Source organism: Cheilinus undulatus, linkage group 19 (assembly GCF_018320785.1).
Source record: "Cheilinus undulatus linkage group 19, ASM1832078v1, whole genome shotgun sequence".
Lineage (NCBI taxonomy): Eukaryota > Metazoa > Chordata > Actinopteri > Labriformes > Labridae > Cheilinus > Cheilinus undulatus.
Window position 1 is genome coordinate 26,808,522 of NC_054883.1, and position 17,668 is coordinate 26,826,189.

Consider the following 17,668-nt stretch of genomic DNA (forward strand, 5'->3'; position numbering starts at 1 on the left):
AAATTTAAATATATACCTAAGCCATCATTTATAATAAATATGAAAATTAAATCATAAACATGAGTCATCAATAATAATTTATATGAAATTTAGATATTAAACATGTCACCAGTTATAATTTATATGAACTTTTAGTATTAAACATGAGTCATCATGTATAATAAATATGAAATCTAAATATTAAACATGAGTTATCAATAATAATTTACAAGAAATTTAAATATTAAACACAAGTCATTATTTGTAATAAATATGAAATTTAAATATTCAACACGAGTCATCAATACATTTTTTATTAAATATTAAACATGAGTCATCAGTAAGAATCTATATTAAACTTAAATATTAAACATGACTCCTCAATTAAAATATAAATGAAATATGAAGATTAAACATGAGTCAGCATTTATAATTTATATGAAACGTAAATATTAAATATGAGTCATAATGATTAATAGGAAATTTATATAAATAAATATATATATATATATATAATATCACACATAAGTCATCAACAATATAAACTTACACTTAAATAAAGATGTTATTAGGAGATATTAAAGATGAAACACCATGAAAAGGTTAAAACACGTGATCAGTGGGGGAGCAGTGTCATCTTTGCCCAGGTCTTGAACTTTGACCGATCCTGTCAGTGACGCGGTCAGCTCACCTGTTCAGGTGAGGCCGTGTGACTGTGAAGGTGTGACGGTAATGTTCTCGGTGTGACCGGAGGCTGGACTGGTTCCATCGGTGTGATCCGGTCTCTCCGGTATGCTGTTGTGGGTCGGGCCCGGTGCTCGATGCTCGGTGGTTAAATGTCGTCATCACGTGACGCAGATGTCAGAACAGAGCAGACCGATCACGGAGCAGCAGCAGCAGCAGCAGCAGAGTCCCGGTACGGTAAAAATCCGTCTCTGTCCTTCTTTATAGACCTGTTTGCTGAGGTGGATTTAAGGTTTGGGTTTTTATCCTCCAGTTCAGGCTCTGTGAGGAGGTTTCCGTGTCAGCTTTTCTCTCGGTGCTCCGGTCTGCTGAGGAAGCAGCGCTGATCTCCGTCTAAAATGTCTGACTTTAAAGTTTCACGGTGGTTTTTGAGTTCAAGGCAGACATAGAGACTCCCAGATCCTACAAACATTTTTGACTCTGTCTAAGAGGCTTCGGCTCATTGTAAAGCTGCCGCTGCGCCGTTTAACTCGGTTTAACTCCAACTCTGTTTTTCTCCGTTTACCGTGTTTGACAGCAGCAGGAGGCGGGAAGAGAGGGCAAGGGTGTTCCTGCTGATAAAGGCTGTTATGACAGAACTCTGTTTTCACTGAGACAACTTCAGTCTGATCCTCTGATACTGGACTAAACTTTATTATTTTGTGAGGACATCAGTAGGGCCCTGTGCAGTGACTAGGGGTTCAGGGCAGAGACTAGGGGCCCTGTGCAGTGACTAGGGGTTCTGAGCAGAGAAGGCAGAGACTAGGGGCTCTGTGCGGTGACTAGGGGTTCTGAGCAGAGAAGGCAGAGACTAGGGGTCCTGGGCAGAGACTAGGGGTGCAGTGACTAGGCATCCTGGGCAGAGACTTGGGGTGCAGAGACGAGGGGTCCTGGGTAGAGACTTGTGGTGCAGAGACTAGATGTCCTAGGCAGAGACTAGGGGTCCCTCTTTATTGATCTAAAATCAATCAAACTGATTTAACCAAATATTCAGAATCATCCTCCCTCAGAGAAGTCCAGGACCAAGAGGACAGTTACTCCACCAGTTCATAGTTCCACTCTACCTAAAGGGATCTACCGTACTATCATTAGACTGATAGGAAGACATCTGGGGCTCTCAGAGGGGCCTGAACCTTGATGTTGGGGCAAGGGACTTTGTTGAGGAATCAGAATCTATTAAGAGCCTTTTTATTTTGCTCCGTTATTGACATTCAGAATATATGTATTAACCATTTTTGAGCTTTATCTGATTTCTGATGCACCTACAGTGATAAAATGTTGAGCCCCTAGGAGCACAGGGCCCCAGGTAAACACCTGCCTTTGCTCAGTGGTCTGTGATCATGCGATCAGAGGCTCAAAGACAGTAAACACGATGGACACTCCTGTCAGCGTCCTCAATGAGGGTCTTTAACTTTGTTTTTATCACTATTTGGTCTTAAAATAGGTGGGGAACTTCTTAGGACTGAGACTCAAACACATCTGAAAACATACAAAATCATTTTATTTTAGAAACCTATGCTAAAAGGCTAACTTCCACTCCTGGTTTTATTTATTCAGGTCTGAAATCTGCAAATGACTAAAGAGCTAAAATGACAGATCAATCAGACTGTTTATCCCCATGGTGGTGGTCGGTCTTCTGTCAGAGACTCAAACCAAAGACTTTAAGTCTAATTTTACTTTATTTTAGTTTTCTAAGCACAGAATACTGTTTAAGTTGTTTTAAGCCTCATTTAAATTTTAGTTTCAGTTCATTAGAAGTATTTTTTAAATATTTTATTTTTAGTGAACTTTAATAACCTCATGTTAACACTCACTGTTAGGTGCTGCTGCATGTTTAAATATGTACTCTGCATTCACCTGTGCAGGCTGACAGCTCACCTGGCAGGTGAGACAGAGAGGGAGAGAGAACAGAACAAGTCTGACTCTGCTCTGAGTTCATGTCAGCGTCAGTATTTAGAACATGTTTGTTAAAGACACACACCCACTGAGGTTATATAAGAGCTGATACACACCCACAGAAAATACACACACTAACCCACACTAACACAGAGGAACACACACTAACACAGAGATACATACTAATACAGAGGAACACACACTAACACAGAGAAACACGTACTAACACAGAGGAACACACACTAACACAATGATAAACACAGACAGGGAAACACACAAAGTGTGCTCTCCTCCACAGAGACAGCAGCTAAACTCCTGAAAAGTGAAAACGATGTCACTTTAACCAGAACTGTCAGACTGAGTCATTTTGTACAAGCACTCTTAGATATTACTTAATGTCTTAAGCCTACCACACTAGCCACTTTTCAATTCTTAAACTAAATTATTTACTATATAAGCACAAATTCAAGAAATGCTCTTTCATTTCATAATCTTCTGACACGCTCACTAGACAACACAACCAGACCATCAGAGTACTGAGACCACACACACCTACCGACCTGCTAATGACCTTGTGTGATCACATGACTTCAGAGGAAAAAATAAACATTTATGTGTATGGATATCCTCAGCCTGTCCCTCCACAGTAAGCTGGCCTGTGCTGTGTTAAAGCATACAATCTACAATCACAACATTTGATTTTCATGATTTTAGGTCTGGGTATCAGGAACAGTAAAATAATCGTGTTCACACCACATACTGTTGAGGTAAAAAATGGTCTACCATGAGGAATATGTAGTGGTGCACTGATTTATCAGTCTAACATCAGTATTATCTAGTGGTGCACTGATGCATCAGTCTAACATCAGTATAATCTAGTGATGCACTGATGCATCAGTCTAACATCAGTATAATCTAGTGATGCGCTGATGCATCAGTCAAACATCAGTATTATCTAGTGATGCACTGATGCATCAGTCAAACATCAGTATTATCTAGTGATGCACTGATGCATCAGTCTAACATCAGTATTATCAAGTGATGCACGAATTTATCAGTCTAACATCAATATTATCTAGTTATGCACTGATGCATCAGTCCAACATTAGTTTTATCTAGTGATGCACTGATGCATCAGTCTAACATCAGTTTTATCTAGTGATGCACTGATGCATCAGTCATACATCAGTATAATCTAGTGATGCGCTGATGCATCAGTCATACATCAGCATAATCTAGTGATGCACTGATGCATCAGTCATACATCAGTACTATCTAGTGATGCACTGATGCATCAGTCATACATCAGTATAATCTAGTGATGCACTGATGCATCAGTCATACATCAGTTTAGCTAGTGATGCACTGATGCATCAGTCTAACATCAGTATTACCTTGTGATGCACTGATGCATCAGTCATACATCAGTTTAGCTAGTGATGCACTGATGCATCAGTCATACATCAGTACTATCTAGTGATGCACTGATGCGTCAGTTATACATCAGTATAATCTAGTGATGCACTGATGCATCAGTCATACATCAGTACTATCTAGTGATGCACTGATGCGTCAGTTATACATAAGTATAATCTAGTGATGCACTGATGCATCAGTCATACATCAGCATTATCTTGTGATGCAAATAAGCAGGAGGTCAGATGTCTAGCTTCTGGTTTGTTTTCACTCTTTGACAGGTTGCCTGAGTTTGATCTGGACAGGTGATCAGATAAAGTTTGTCTCTGTTACCTCTCTCTCTCTATTATGGTACATTTATGCTCTCTGTCCCCCATTTAAAAGGAAGTATGATAAACATTAATCCAAAGCTTTCATCGATTTGAGGAATGATTCCTGTATATTTAAACTAATACATATATACTGTCAATCTTATTGATTTCTGTGCATCAATGGGGAGCTCTGTTCAGTCACTGTAGGGGAAGGTTTTTAAGAAGTTACAGACTAATTTAAACTTCCTCTATATTTCAAATTAAAAGTGTTAACAGACATTTAAAAATAATTTGAGTTTTGTAATTGTTCCTAATGTTTCTGCTAAAGCATGAATGGTTATTAGTAAACTTCATTTGCCATGATCCGTTTCTTTTTAAACCCACATTTGCATGGATCAAAACCAACAGGTTCTTCTCCAGTTTTAAAGAAGACCAAAGTCAGGGGAGTAAATGATTGAGGTCTTTTCTTTCCTGGTTTGTTGTTTGACTCTTCAACCCTCCATCACTAATCACTGTTTAACATCCCAACAGACAGTGGAGCAGAGGGAATCAGACATTACTGACATATTTATTATAAACATACAGCACTGTCTACATTACAGTAATTCAAGCAACATTACAGTTATTCTTTAAAACCTAACTATTCAGAATTTTACCACCCATTCCTACATCCATTACTAAAGAACTTGATCTTTGTCTGTCCTGACCAGTCAGATGAATCAGCAAAAGATAATAACCAATCGATGATCTGACACCAGATTATCTAGTGAACCAGCATTATATTGCTATTAATCCACACATCATCCATCCCTGATTATCAGTCAGTGTTTGCTCTAAGTTCAGGGATCATACCTGGCACTTTTTTTTTTACCACCTCTGGCAAGGCTCCAGGTGAGCTGAGCCACTGCTAAAATGCTCTCTGGTTAGTTTATGTTTAGCCATTCAGTCAGTGTTAAGGAGTCTCTACTGAAAATGAGGATTGTAACAGGGAAGTGAGGATAGAAACAGTCTGACTATAAACACAGTCCTCCAGTCATGTCAGGTCATGTTTGATTAGAGCCATTAGAGAGTGATGATGATGATGAGGAGGAGGAGGAGGAGGATGACTCTGCCCTGGAGGAAGGGAGGAAACAGATATTAAAAAAATCACAACGCCTCATTTCAAGATCAAAACCACATCAACAACTTTAAACATGTTCTCATCTCTACAATTATCCACGAGGAAATAACAAATACAGAGCTGTAAAAACTTTCTGCCACATTTTTGTTTTTTAAGATTATTTTTCACACTTAATTGTTCCAAATCATCAAACAGAATTTTATATTAGACAAAGATAATCTGAGTAAATACTAAAGTCAGTTTTTAAATGATGATTTAATTTATTAAGGGAATAAATCCAATCAAACCTACCTGGTCCTATGTGAGATGGTTATCACTCCCTAAAACTAATGACTGGTTGTCCCAGTGTTTGTGATAAATTAGTTCTGGTAGTAATCAGGCCTGGATTTGGATAATAACAGCGTGTGCTAATGTTAATAATGTACTTTGTAATTTCAGTAACGTGTACTAAAATATTACTTTCGATAATAATATTCAACAATATTGTGATATTGATCATTTAATATTTTTATATGTATCAATAACTATATAATTATTAATGTAATATTAATCATTAATTATTTTTTAATAGTGTAATATTTATTATGATTTGTATACCTAATCAATTGATGTGTTAATGAACTGACTAATTTTCCATGTTTTTTAGAGCACAGCAGGATGATCCTTTGCAGCAAGAGAATCATCGTCATGATGAAAGTCCAACCAGACGACTCAGTTTCCCATCAGCCACCTTACAGGAAGCAGAACACACAGGTGAGACACACTACAGGTGTGAGAAAACACCACACTTCGTGTTTGTTTTCATGCTTTTAATATGAAAGGATGTATCTGAGACAGAAACGAGAAGTAAACAAAACAGGAGATAAATCACCTAAAATATGGTCTGTTGAATGAACCATCTGTTTATTTTAAACATGATCTCTGATAGCTGAATAAACAACATTTTTAGATGAGAGCCCCAATTGGATGGAACTCCAGTGAGGGGTGGAGCCAAATTACGATCACAGTGAGGTTCTCTTATTTTTAAATGTGTTGTTTTATATACATTTATTTGTTTGTTTGATGGTTAGGGGTCCAAAGATAGGGGTCAGGGTCAGAACTGGACCAGCACACCAGTACTGAGCTCCAGAGATCCTGTGTGGAGATGGGACAAAGTTCCAGAAGGACAACCATCAATGCAGCCCTCCACATATCTGGGCTTTATGACAGAGTGGCGTGATGAAGACTTGCCTCAGTAAAAGACTGGCTGGCTTTTCAAATGCCAACAACTCTTTCATGTCTTTTTCACTGAGGAGAGTCTTCCATCTAGTTTCTCTAACCCTTACCCTAAGGTCCTTCTCTTCCTGATGGTGACCGGCTTTCTGAATAGTCCTGGTTGGTCCAAACTTCCTCCATGTGAGAATTCTGGAGGCTGCTGTTCTCTTGAGAACCTTCAGAGCAGCAGAAATGTTTTTGTAACCTTCCCGAGATCTGTGCCTGTCAACAGTCCTGTCTCTGAGCTCTGCAGCTCCTTTGACCTCATGGCTTGGTTTTTGCTCAGATATCATTTTTAGCTTTGAGGCCTTCTATAGAGAGATGTGTGCCTTTCTAATCATGTTCAGTTAGTTTAATTTACCACAGGTGGACTCCAATCAAGGTGTAGAAACATCTCAGCAAAGATCAGAGAAATGGAGAAACCTGAGCGACATTTACCAAAGGTTCTTGAATACTGATGTCAGTGGGATATGTCAGTTTTTAATTTTTGATCAATTTGAAATAGAAGTCTTGAATTCTGTTTTCACTTAGTCATGATGAAGTACTGAGTGTAGATTAATAAAAATAAATTAAATCAACTGTATCAGCCTGATGCTACAAGGAAAATTTTAAAAAGTAAAGGGGGTCTGAATGATTTCTGACTGAGCCGAAGATTTTAACAGTTTTTTGTGCGTTAACGTCATCAGTGATTTCGTAATTAGCTTGTGCAACCTTGTGCAGGTCTCTATTTGAGCCACACTAACAGTAATTTCATATGGTGTCATTCATATTCTTGTTATATTGATAAATTACATATCTAACAATGGAAAATATCAGCCATATCATGGTCTAAGTTAAATGCTCTCTCCACCCTCTTTTTATCATCACTGAATGTCACATTTCTAAATGCTAATTTAATCTATAATTTATAACGTAGATTAAATGTTAATCCATGTGATCTGATCCAACACCAGGACAAACACCTTCTAATAGGAAAGAACCAAAAACTGAAATGTTAAGGTCTAAAGCAGTGTGAGCTGCAGAAGATCAGCTGTTGTCACAAAGAAAACCTGATGTGAACAGCTGTTACTAGAATATGTTCAGTCCTAAACCTCTTCTGAGGATCTCTGATCAGTCTTTAGTAGTTTCTGTTTGGTAAGCCAAGGGGTATTTTCTATTGCTTTTCCAAGTGTTACAGTCCATTTAGGATCTTTAAAGTCATTTTAAAGTTATTTTAGAGTTTTAACACTGGGGATGCTGGTTAAATTATAATAATCATCGTGTTTATTATGTATATTATTTTAAGTACATATGTATGTCATGATGTTATTATAACTGATGTCTGGGCCCCTATCTACCAGCTTCACTAGCTTCTGGAATGACCCATTTCACATTGGACTGTTTAATCAATAATCATGGTTGATTTGTTGTCACTTTTATTGATTTTTGGATAAATTTTGATTTTTTCACAGCTCTGATCTTCAACTGTGAGAGAAGTAAAGAGACCCCGCCGCTTATCAGACCATCATATACCTCCCGGCTGTATCTACAACTCTGCAACCGCACAGCCAATCAGAGCTCAGAACTCACAGCCAATCAGAACCAAGAGCTGACCCTGCACAGGTAAGGAGAATATCCTTTAGGTTTACCCCCCCCCCCACAAACAGCATTAGACAACATTAGCTGGAACCAGAACCAGGATCCCTTACCTCTGTCTCCAACCAGAACCAGGATCCCCTGCCCTTCTCCCCAACCAGAACCAGGACCCCCTACCCATTTATCCAACCAGACCAGGCCCCCCCTACCCCTCCATCCAACCAGAACCAGGACCCCCTCTCAGGAAGTAGAAATCTCAGTGTTGGGTGAGCTGATCACCTGATCATTTAGTTACCAGCTATTTCTGATCAATACTGAAGGTGATTGTCAGAGTACAGCAGAGGTCATTGACAGAACACAAACACCTTTACCTGCATTCTCACACCAGACAAACATGACCATAAATGGGTGTGTAGCAGTGAGTGTGTGAAGTGGAGGGTAACCAGTGTGTCAGCGACGCTGTGTTGTGTTAATGTGACTGTGGGAAAGTAGAGTTCAGAGGACGGAGGAATGCTGACCATCCGGTTCATCTTCTGAGACACAGAACACAAAAAACCCCAATACAACCTGAATGGAGAGCCTGGGAACGTGTGAGGATGGTTATTGAAAGATTAAATTGAGACGATTTGATTTAACATCTAGAGCTTTAACTCAAGGCTCATTTCTTATTTCCCATTTTCTCATCCTGTATTCAACTCTTCAAGTATTTCTCCCATCTCATTTTCTCATTCTGTATTATGTGAAGGTAAGTCTCTCTCCTGTTTATGAGATGTCTTTGTTCAGTTGCTGCTGAAAACACTCCAAGTCCTGATGTTGTTCAAAATAAAGTTCTTCAATCATGATTAATATCTGAGACTTTTATCTCGACAGACCTGGCTGGAAAAAACAGTGTCTGTAATCAGATACTGTACTGAACTTTAGCATCGAAATGCTAACATACAGAGGGGGTTTAACTGTTTCTGCCTGCAGAGAAACAGTCACAGTCTGCTTCTTTTGATCATCCAGGACTCAAAACAAGTGAAATATGGATTAAAACACACCTTCAGCAGGTAAAGTGTTTGATCCTGATGCAGTTAAATTAAAAAATAGACAAGCACTCCAGCAACTAGCTGGTCTTAGCTCAGCTGCTGGCTCTGTGCCAGAGCAGATAACAGAAGTTGGTGATTAAATTTATTGTTTTCTGGTACAAATACCTTTGTTGTGATATGTTTAACAACCCGTAGGCCACCATGGCTGATAGATTTTGGAAAATTACCTCAAAGTGAATGAAGTTTGGATTTCACTTTACAGGGACTTTAAAGATATGAGAACAAAAATAGATCAAAATGATTAAATTTAAAAGAATGGAAATTTTCAGGTATTTGACCAATAAGATTTTACTGATGTAATATTTTTATGTCTTTTCTTTCCTATCAGAGTTAAGGTGAAGGCTGAGGACGAGGTCTGTCACTCCAGAGTAACCGCAAAGGCGGAGGACGAGGTCTGTCCCATCAGAGTAAAGGCGAGGGCTGAGGACGAGGTCTATAACTCCAGAGTAACAGCAAAGGCTGAGAACGAGGTCCGTCCCATCAGAGTAATAACAACAACAATAATAACAATAATAAACATCATATAATGATGATGATGACTGATAGTAAAATAATAATAACATTTTTTATAATAATGATATTTATAGTGATGATGGTAATAATGATGATTATAATGATGATTATAACGATGGTATATTATGATTATCATAATACTTATTATAACTATAATAATGATAATATGCCTTAAAAATAATCCTGCTGAGACTATGCTGTCTGGGAACAGGAACTTTTCTCCTCCATAATTTGAATGTTAAACAACAGTGATCTGTTTGAAGGTCCTCTAAACTTAGGAAGGTATTTACCTTCATTTAGATAATAATTTACATGTGTTTGATAGAAGCAGACGTTTACATGTGATCAGACTTATTCCCTAACAGTGCAGCTTTCTAAAAATCTATTACACTGAGGTTTGATTAAAGTTTTTCTAAAATAGTTCATCACTTCAAACCAGCTTTTGCTTGTTGCTGTTTTTATTCACTGGCAAACATTAGTTTGTTTTTCCTCTGTTCACAGATTGATGGACAAACGTCAGAAGGAGATTTGTCTGCGAGGTTTTCGTCATCATGTGGTGGGAAACTAACCAATGATGGCACCATCACATTATTTTCTAATGGACTAGAGACGAACCAGGGCTACAGGTCTGCAGGCTCCAACGTATATCCACGTGTAAAAGATCAGACGTGTTCTAAACAGACTAATCCTGTGGAATTATCCAACCCTGACAGAACCATGTTGTCGTCCAGTATGGTGACCGTCCTCGCCCCCCATTGGAGTAGCAGGATGAGACGGAACAAAAGGTTTGAGGGAGCTTGCGATCCTGAGGCTCACAGAGGTTTTCATGACAATACAAACTCTGCAGCAAACCGTTTAAGTGACCGTTTTCAGGAGAGCACAGACAGACCATCAGCAGGAGGATCATGGGAACTTTTAAGGTTTTCGTCACCTGGATCCAGGCGGAACACAGAGGGCTGGTCAACCAAGAGTGGTCCTGCAAGTTTGGACTCTGAGTGTAAGAGAAAAATGATGCACACTGTCTCTGTGGATGTTATTTCTGGACGCATGGACAACAGAAGAAGGGATTTAGCCACGAGTCTGCCTCCCACATCTCTGACCTCTGTGGATCCAAGTGATCAGAGGAACCAGAGTTATTGTCTAGATGGACCGTCATCAATTAACTCCAAACCAACAACCAGCAGTCTTCTTCTTTCTTTAAGAAGATTCCATTCTAACAGCAGGATGTCTGCTGCACCGCCCCCCCCCTCTGAGATTAACCCAGGACCAGGTCATCAGACAGGAAAATTATTCCCAGCAAGCTTCCACAATAATAATAACCAAGACAAGTCAATGCCCCTCCTCTCTCCATCATCCAATTCCTGTAACACAAGTGAAACTTCCCCCCTTCTTTCACCACCATCCTCCAATCACAGTCAAAGGAAGATGTTTGACACGCGCTTTGTTTCGGCCTCACCGACTAGAAACGATGGTGAAGATGCATCCTTTACCCAACAACCCCAGGCAACCCGGTCCCAGTCCAACCTGTTATGTTCCAAACAAACTTTTCCCAGTAAAGGACTGACAGAAAGACAGCAAAAGTTCAGGAATTCAAATACAAGTTTATTCTCAGAGAGTTCTGCTTCCTCCCCCCCATACTCTTACGACCGCTATACTTCCTCTCCCCATCACTCCCATGACCGCTCTGTGTGCATCGCCCCACGAAGAACAACCCTGACGTCCACTTCCTGGTGGAAAAAAGTTTCTCAGGAAGGTGTTTCTCCTCTGAAGAACAACGACACAGCAGGCACCAAAGAAAAGCCAAACACACCCTTTGCTCCACCGGGTAATAACAACAGTGATTTGGCTTCTGTAGGTCCACCTGACATCAGAAGATTTAATAGTAACAATAACACAGCCGAGTCCCTTAGCAAAGGCAGCATAGACCGCATAATGAAGCCACTGGGAGGATCCCAAAACCTAAGAGACAGAGTCAGTGAGGATTCAGTTGAACATGATTCAGGCAGGCTTGTCAAACGACTAAATGAATCCAATTTAAACACCAGAGAACCACCAAAGCCTCAGAGTCTGCCTGATGCTTTTCACTGTTCTAAAATTAGCAGAGCTACAGCACAAACACTGAGTCATCCTGAAGAGCTCACCGAGTCTGATGTAAGTGATAGTTCATTTACAACAAACACAACAGAATTACCACCTACCCTGCAAAATTCCCAGAGTTCAAACACACCCGGTGAGAGCAGTGGCAGTAAATACAGGAATAATCACTGGGAACTTAAAGGCAAAAGCTCCCCTACATCTTTGGACTGCAAGAACTCTCAAAGTTTGACTAAACCTCTCCAAATCAATCAAACTCTCACGCCTAAAGCGGCCACTATTCTCCAACTGACTAACAGTAAAACCAAGCCTGATGTGAACTTTAATCCTATTTCTGCTCAGACTGACATTCATTCTCCAACGCACTCTGACTCCTCACAAACCTACAGAAGTACAATGAAAGAGATTTTCACACCTCTGGGCTTCAAAAGAAGCTATGAGTCTGTCCCTAAATCTTTCCGCCCCAAAGCTTCATCCAGCCTGATTCCCACGGTGAAAACTTTCTCCAAAACAGACGCAGCCCCTCTAGTCATCGATGTCAACCTTGCCTCTCCTAAAGCAAACCCTAACCCTCAAAACCTTAACCCTGTCTCTACCATCATGGTCTCTACTAACCCTAACCCTTCCACCATAGTCTCTACTAACCCTAATCATGGTCCTTCCACGATGGTCTCTGCTAACCCTAACCCTTCCACTGTGGTCTCTACTAACTTTAACCCCTCCACTGTGGTCTCTACTAACCCTAACCCTTCCACGATGGTCTCTCCTAACCCTAACCCCTCCACTGTGGTCTCTGCTAACCCTAACCCTTCCACTGTGGTCTCTACTAACCTTAACCTTTCCACTGTGGTTTCTGCTAACCCTAATCATGGTCCTTCCACCGTAGTCTCTACTAACCCTAACCCTTCCGCCATGGTCTCTGCTAACCTTAACCCCAACCCTCCCACTGTCCTCTGTAGCAAAGCTGACTCTGAATCTATCCTGTCAGTCACTACGGCAATTCCCAGCACAACACTCCCTACTTCTTCTGTCCCTTCTGCCCTTGCTTCTTCTTCATCATCTTCCCCATTCACCATTTCCTCTCTATTAACCCCTCCTGCCACTCCAGTCATTACCAGCCCAAACTGCGTCTCTTCCAGCCCTCAGGACAGAAAAGACTTCTCAAGCAGCCAAGACAGAGACTCAAAAAAGCACCGCTCAGAGGGAAAGAGACTAAGAAGAGTAACATGGGAGGATTCAGAGGATCTGCCACACTCTGAACCAATCAAAGCTGAAAATCCGAGGGAGGCTCAAGTCCCAACAAGCCCTCTCCCTCCCTCCAGGTCCTCAACAGGTGTCAAAGCTCCATCCATCTTTTCTTTCCTAAGATCAAGCAGCCCAAACACTAACACATATACCTCAAAGACCTCCAGCATACGGGTATCAAAAGGAGGCAAGTATCGATCTTTTTCATCTGACTCTGCTGACTCAGCATCCAGAGAGCATGAGCAATCCAAGCTAAGACCTAGTAATCCTCCGACTTTTGACCTGAAAACGGAGGAAGAAGTACGCACCCCTAGACATGAGAGGACTCTATCAGTGGAATCTGGTACATCCCAAAGTCATCCGTCTGCTCCTTTGTCCCTCCCCCCAGACTTTCTGAGTGGTTATAAGCTTCGATATAGCTCCCCACCTTACTCCACTCTCATGTCAACACGATCAACACAGGCAGAAACTAAGCCCATGACCCCTCGATCAAAACTCTTCCAACAAACTTTGAATTATACCCCTCATCTTTCCAAATCTGCAGATTCAGTCAAAACATCACTGATGTCCAAACCCCCACGTTCACCCGTCAGCCTCAGACAGCCTCCAACATCAGCTTCACAAAACAAATCTTCCCCCCCTGAAAGTGTAATCGATAGCATCGACAAGAACAACAACCAAGATGGCTACAACAGCAAGATATTGCTTATCAGTAACAGAGTCCATGTTGGTTCACCTTCTCTGCAGGGAGCTAAAGCAACAGACATGTCTTCAACATGTGTAACCGAGACTCTGGTGTATAGCATTAAACCTAAGATAGATGCAGTAAGCTCACAGAACAGCCCATCTAAACCTTTGCAACATACTGCAAACACAGCATCATTACACGGAGTGCAAAGTAAGAAATCCACGGCAGAAGCAGCAAACCATTCAAGTGGAGGCAGCTCCACAGACAGCCAGTCCACCGATGATGGACGCAGAAAAATGAAGGACAGAACACTGAGGAAAAACAGGTTATTTTCAACGGAGAGCAGCAACGAACAAAGCCCAAAAAGAAGTCTGTTTGCTCTAAAGAAAAGTGTCAGCACACCAAACTCCAGTTTATCAAGGTCTGAGTCAGACCGAGCTAACAAGACAAACAAAAAAGTGGACCAAGTCCTCAGCAGGTTGAGACAAACTTTCAGTACCAGACGCTCCGATGATGACTTGGCATTTCCTTGGAAATGGAGGCGAAACTCCCAAACACCATCTGTTAGTGAATCAAGCGATATCAGCAACGTCAGTGACGTACCTGCTGAGATCAAAACCTCAGACAAGCCAGAGCTCAGAACAGATCAGAACCCAGCGCAGGCTCTGACAGGTGATGAAACAGGAACTCAGGGTACCAATAGATGGACACACAAGAAAGACACCATCATACCAATGGCAACTTCAGGAGGAACAATGTTAGCAAAGAAGGTTTTGATTTGGCCAGAAAAATCCTCTTCACAGAACAATCCTGACCAATCACATGCCTGCACAGAACATGAGTCTGAAAATAAAATTAAACCTCATTTAACAATCCAGAGCCCAACCACACAGCAGCACTTTTACCACGACACCAGGACAGATCCTAAACCAGCACACCAGCTCCTCACCTACACAGACCACAGTCCTGGAAGAATCCCGGAGCCCACTTACCCTGGCCAATTCAGAAAGTCCACACCCAGCCCCAGAAGCCCATTCTCCCCCTTCTCTTCTCTCTCTCCTTTCTCCCCTTTTCCCTCACCAGATCCCACAGATGATGTCTTCTACAGCCCAAAGCTTCAGCGGCGCAGAGAATCCCCTTCATCCGGTGAGCCAGGAGAAGGAATCAGCCTGAGGGCTTCAAGAGGAAGCCGAGCAGCCACTGGTCCCCCCACTGCAGGTCCGGGACAGGACCAGGACAGCTCATCATCCTTGTATGCAGACTTGAAATATGGCATCGAGCCTGGGAGGTCCTTCTCTGTCACTTCAGTACTGTCCAGTCGACCCTCTGGGCCTGGTCGGATCTCCACTGGATCAAGGTTTAAGAGCGTGGGGGATCTTTCAGCTTTGACAGGTGAAGGAACTGGACAGGACTTGGACCCATGGTCTGTCTCTCCTGATTGGACCACAGGAAATGATTCCCTGCCCAGCAAAGATCGTCTGATGTCATACTTCCCCAGTGACCCCGGTACGATGAAAACCAGATCCCTTCCTCGATCATTAACCAGACGTTTGGCCAACTGGAGCTCGGAAGTTACTCCCCCACCCCTTACCACAGCAACATCAAATCAGGGCCGCCTGTGGAGCCCCAGTATGAACAGCAGTACCTTAACATGGGACACAGAAGGTCCTCCAACCCCTCCTCCGACTCCGCCATTGTCCCCTATTTCCAGACGTATGTCCAAACCTTCCAGCCTGTCCTCACCTACAGGTCTGGTCTCGACAGGACCACAGAGGGTGGACAGCCCATCCTCCAGAGGATGTCTACCGTCCAGAGGATACGTTTCCAGTCTAAGCACCTTTGAGGAGTCTTCAGACAGCAGCTCGGCCACAACAACAGATGACGAGTATGTGTTAGAGAGTGACAAAGACGAGAAAGAGACAGAACTGTGAAGAAGAAAACCTTCTTGCTGTGATTCTGGACTTTGTTTTGTTCTTGGGGGACAAGGACACAAGGTGGATCCATTAAATGTAAGACATGAAACAGTCATGAGAAAGAAACATACAACTAAGAGAGGCAAGGCATGAGGCATAGGATGTTAACCATGAAATATGAGACGAAGACATGAGAGAAACAGAACTCAGACATGAGATATGAGACAAAGACATGAGAGACAGACTTTAGGGAAAAAAACATACAACTAAGAGACGAGGCAGAGGCATGACACATTGGACATTAACCATGAGATGTGAGACAAAGACTTGAGAGAAAGACATGAGAGAAATATACAAATCAGACACGATATTGGAGACACAGATGAGAGAAAGATGAGGCAGACATGAGGCACAAGACAAACCATGAGATATGAGACAAAAACGTGACTGAAATATAAGAGGAAGACATGAGATTGACACGATGCAGAGACATGAGACGATAATCATGAGATATGCGACCAAAACATGAAATCAAGGCATGAGATGGGGACACAAGATATGAGATATAAACAGACATAGCCAGAGACGAAGACAAGACAGTCATGATTCTAAAGACAATTTAAACTGTGTTTGACTCCCATCTTTGTCTTTTTGTCCCATCACAGATGTCTCTGGGAGTGGTTTTGGTTTGTTGCTGCATGATTTAATTTTGTTTGATTTCATGTCAAAGGGATGTTGAGAGACAACCATTGCTCACATCAGCATGGACTCTTAAGTTTATTTTGTTGCTAAACACTTTAGTGGCTATGGCTGCAGGGCTGCATTGTGGGAATTTCACATCTTATTGATTATTTATAGATAAGACAGAAGCATTTAAAGACACAATGTGTCAAGTTTGAATTTCCAACCCAGGTTTATTAGGGATGAACGATATTGTCGGCATTATATCCTATTTGGCAAACATTAGCTTAAAAAAAATACTCAGTAGATATTAAAACTTCTGCTGATAATCATTACGGATATAACAGCTGTAAATATCAGCCTATATCAGCTGAAAATACAAGCCTTTATCAGGTGTAAATATCAGCTGAAAATACAAGCCTATATCAGGTGTAAATATTGGCCTATATCAGATGTAAATATCGGCCTATATCAGATGTAAATAACGGCCAATTGTATTTTTTTAAAAATTGGTATTAATATTGTTCTCAGCTCAAATGAATCTTTAAATATCAGTTTTTTAGATATCAGCCAAAATCAATATCATTCATTCCGGTCTTTAGGTTTGCATTTCATTTGATCCTGAACAGTTAAAAACTCAAGAGGATGACTCTTAAAGAATTCATCAGCTGTGGTTTGCCTTGTAAATATTGTAACAGGTCAAAAAGTTTAAATTTATTGTCCTGACTTTTTAAACGGTACAGGAGATGTTTTGTAAAATTCAAACTTTTGCTGTAAAGTATTGATCACATTTGATGTTCAAACTATTTTTGTAATCAGTGTTGCTTCTCTTGACAGTGGCAGTAGAAGTCTTAATCTGAGTTTTTATGATTAAATGTCCTATTTTCATGGAGTTGTTGTGGTGTTTGTTTTCTATGTTTGATAATGCCATCACCTTTGACTTTCACTGCGCAGTAAGAAGTGAAAAGGTTTTAACAAACAAAAGAACCAGAGCCCGAGGCGTTCCTCTGATCATGTTAATCACTCAGCTTTGTGCAGTGAAAAGATTTAGGCGGGGCGCTTTAACAGTTTCACATTATTTAAGAGGGAGTTCCCTTCTTCTTCTGTGGAAACATGTACTGTGTTATGGTGACGGTAAGATAAACCCAACCCTAACCCAGCTTGTAGATCAG

The 17,668-nt window shown here is 41.1% G+C and overlaps 1 protein-coding gene across 3 annotated transcripts; it reads left to right on the top strand.

Moving 5' to 3' along the window:
- The first annotated feature begins 573 nt into the window (after positions 1–573).
- On the top strand, positions 574–17,384 carry zmp:0000000991 (mucin-12). Of its 3 annotated transcripts, XM_041813854.1 has the most exons (6): positions 574–895; positions 6,092–6,198; positions 8,151–8,301; positions 9,691–9,847; positions 10,377–10,501; positions 10,589–17,384. In XM_041813854.1, the coding sequence occupies exons 1-6, from the start codon at positions 816–818 to the stop codon at positions 15,831–15,833; spliced, it is 5,865 nt and encodes a 1,954-aa protein (XP_041669788.1). In that variant the 5' UTR covers positions 574–815; the 3' UTR covers positions 15,834–17,384. The 3 variants fall into 3 exon arrangements, with proteins under 3 accessions (XP_041669788.1, XP_041669786.1, XP_041669787.1); XM_041813852.1 differs by having other exon boundaries at positions 575–895; positions 10,377–17,384; XM_041813853.1 differs by having other exon boundaries at positions 576–895; positions 9,691–9,832; positions 10,377–17,384.
- Positions 17,385–17,668: the final 284 nt, after the last annotated feature.

What these genes read in the sequence shown, in the direction of transcription:
- zmp:0000000991 (XM_041813852.1), top strand. Translation starts at nt 816, where the DNA reads ATGTCGTCATCACGTGACGCAGATGTCAGAACAGAGCAGACCGATCAC. An exon ending in GCAGCAGCAGCAGAGTCCCG is followed by an intron (nt 896 to 6,091) that starts GTACGGTAAAAA and finishes CATGTTTTTTAG; the next exon opens with AGCACAGCAGGATGATCCTT. An exon ending in CAAGAGCTGACCCTGCACAG is followed by an intron (nt 8,302 to 9,690) that starts GTAAGGAGAATA and finishes CTTTCCTATCAG; the next exon opens with AGTTAAGGTGAAGGCTGAGG.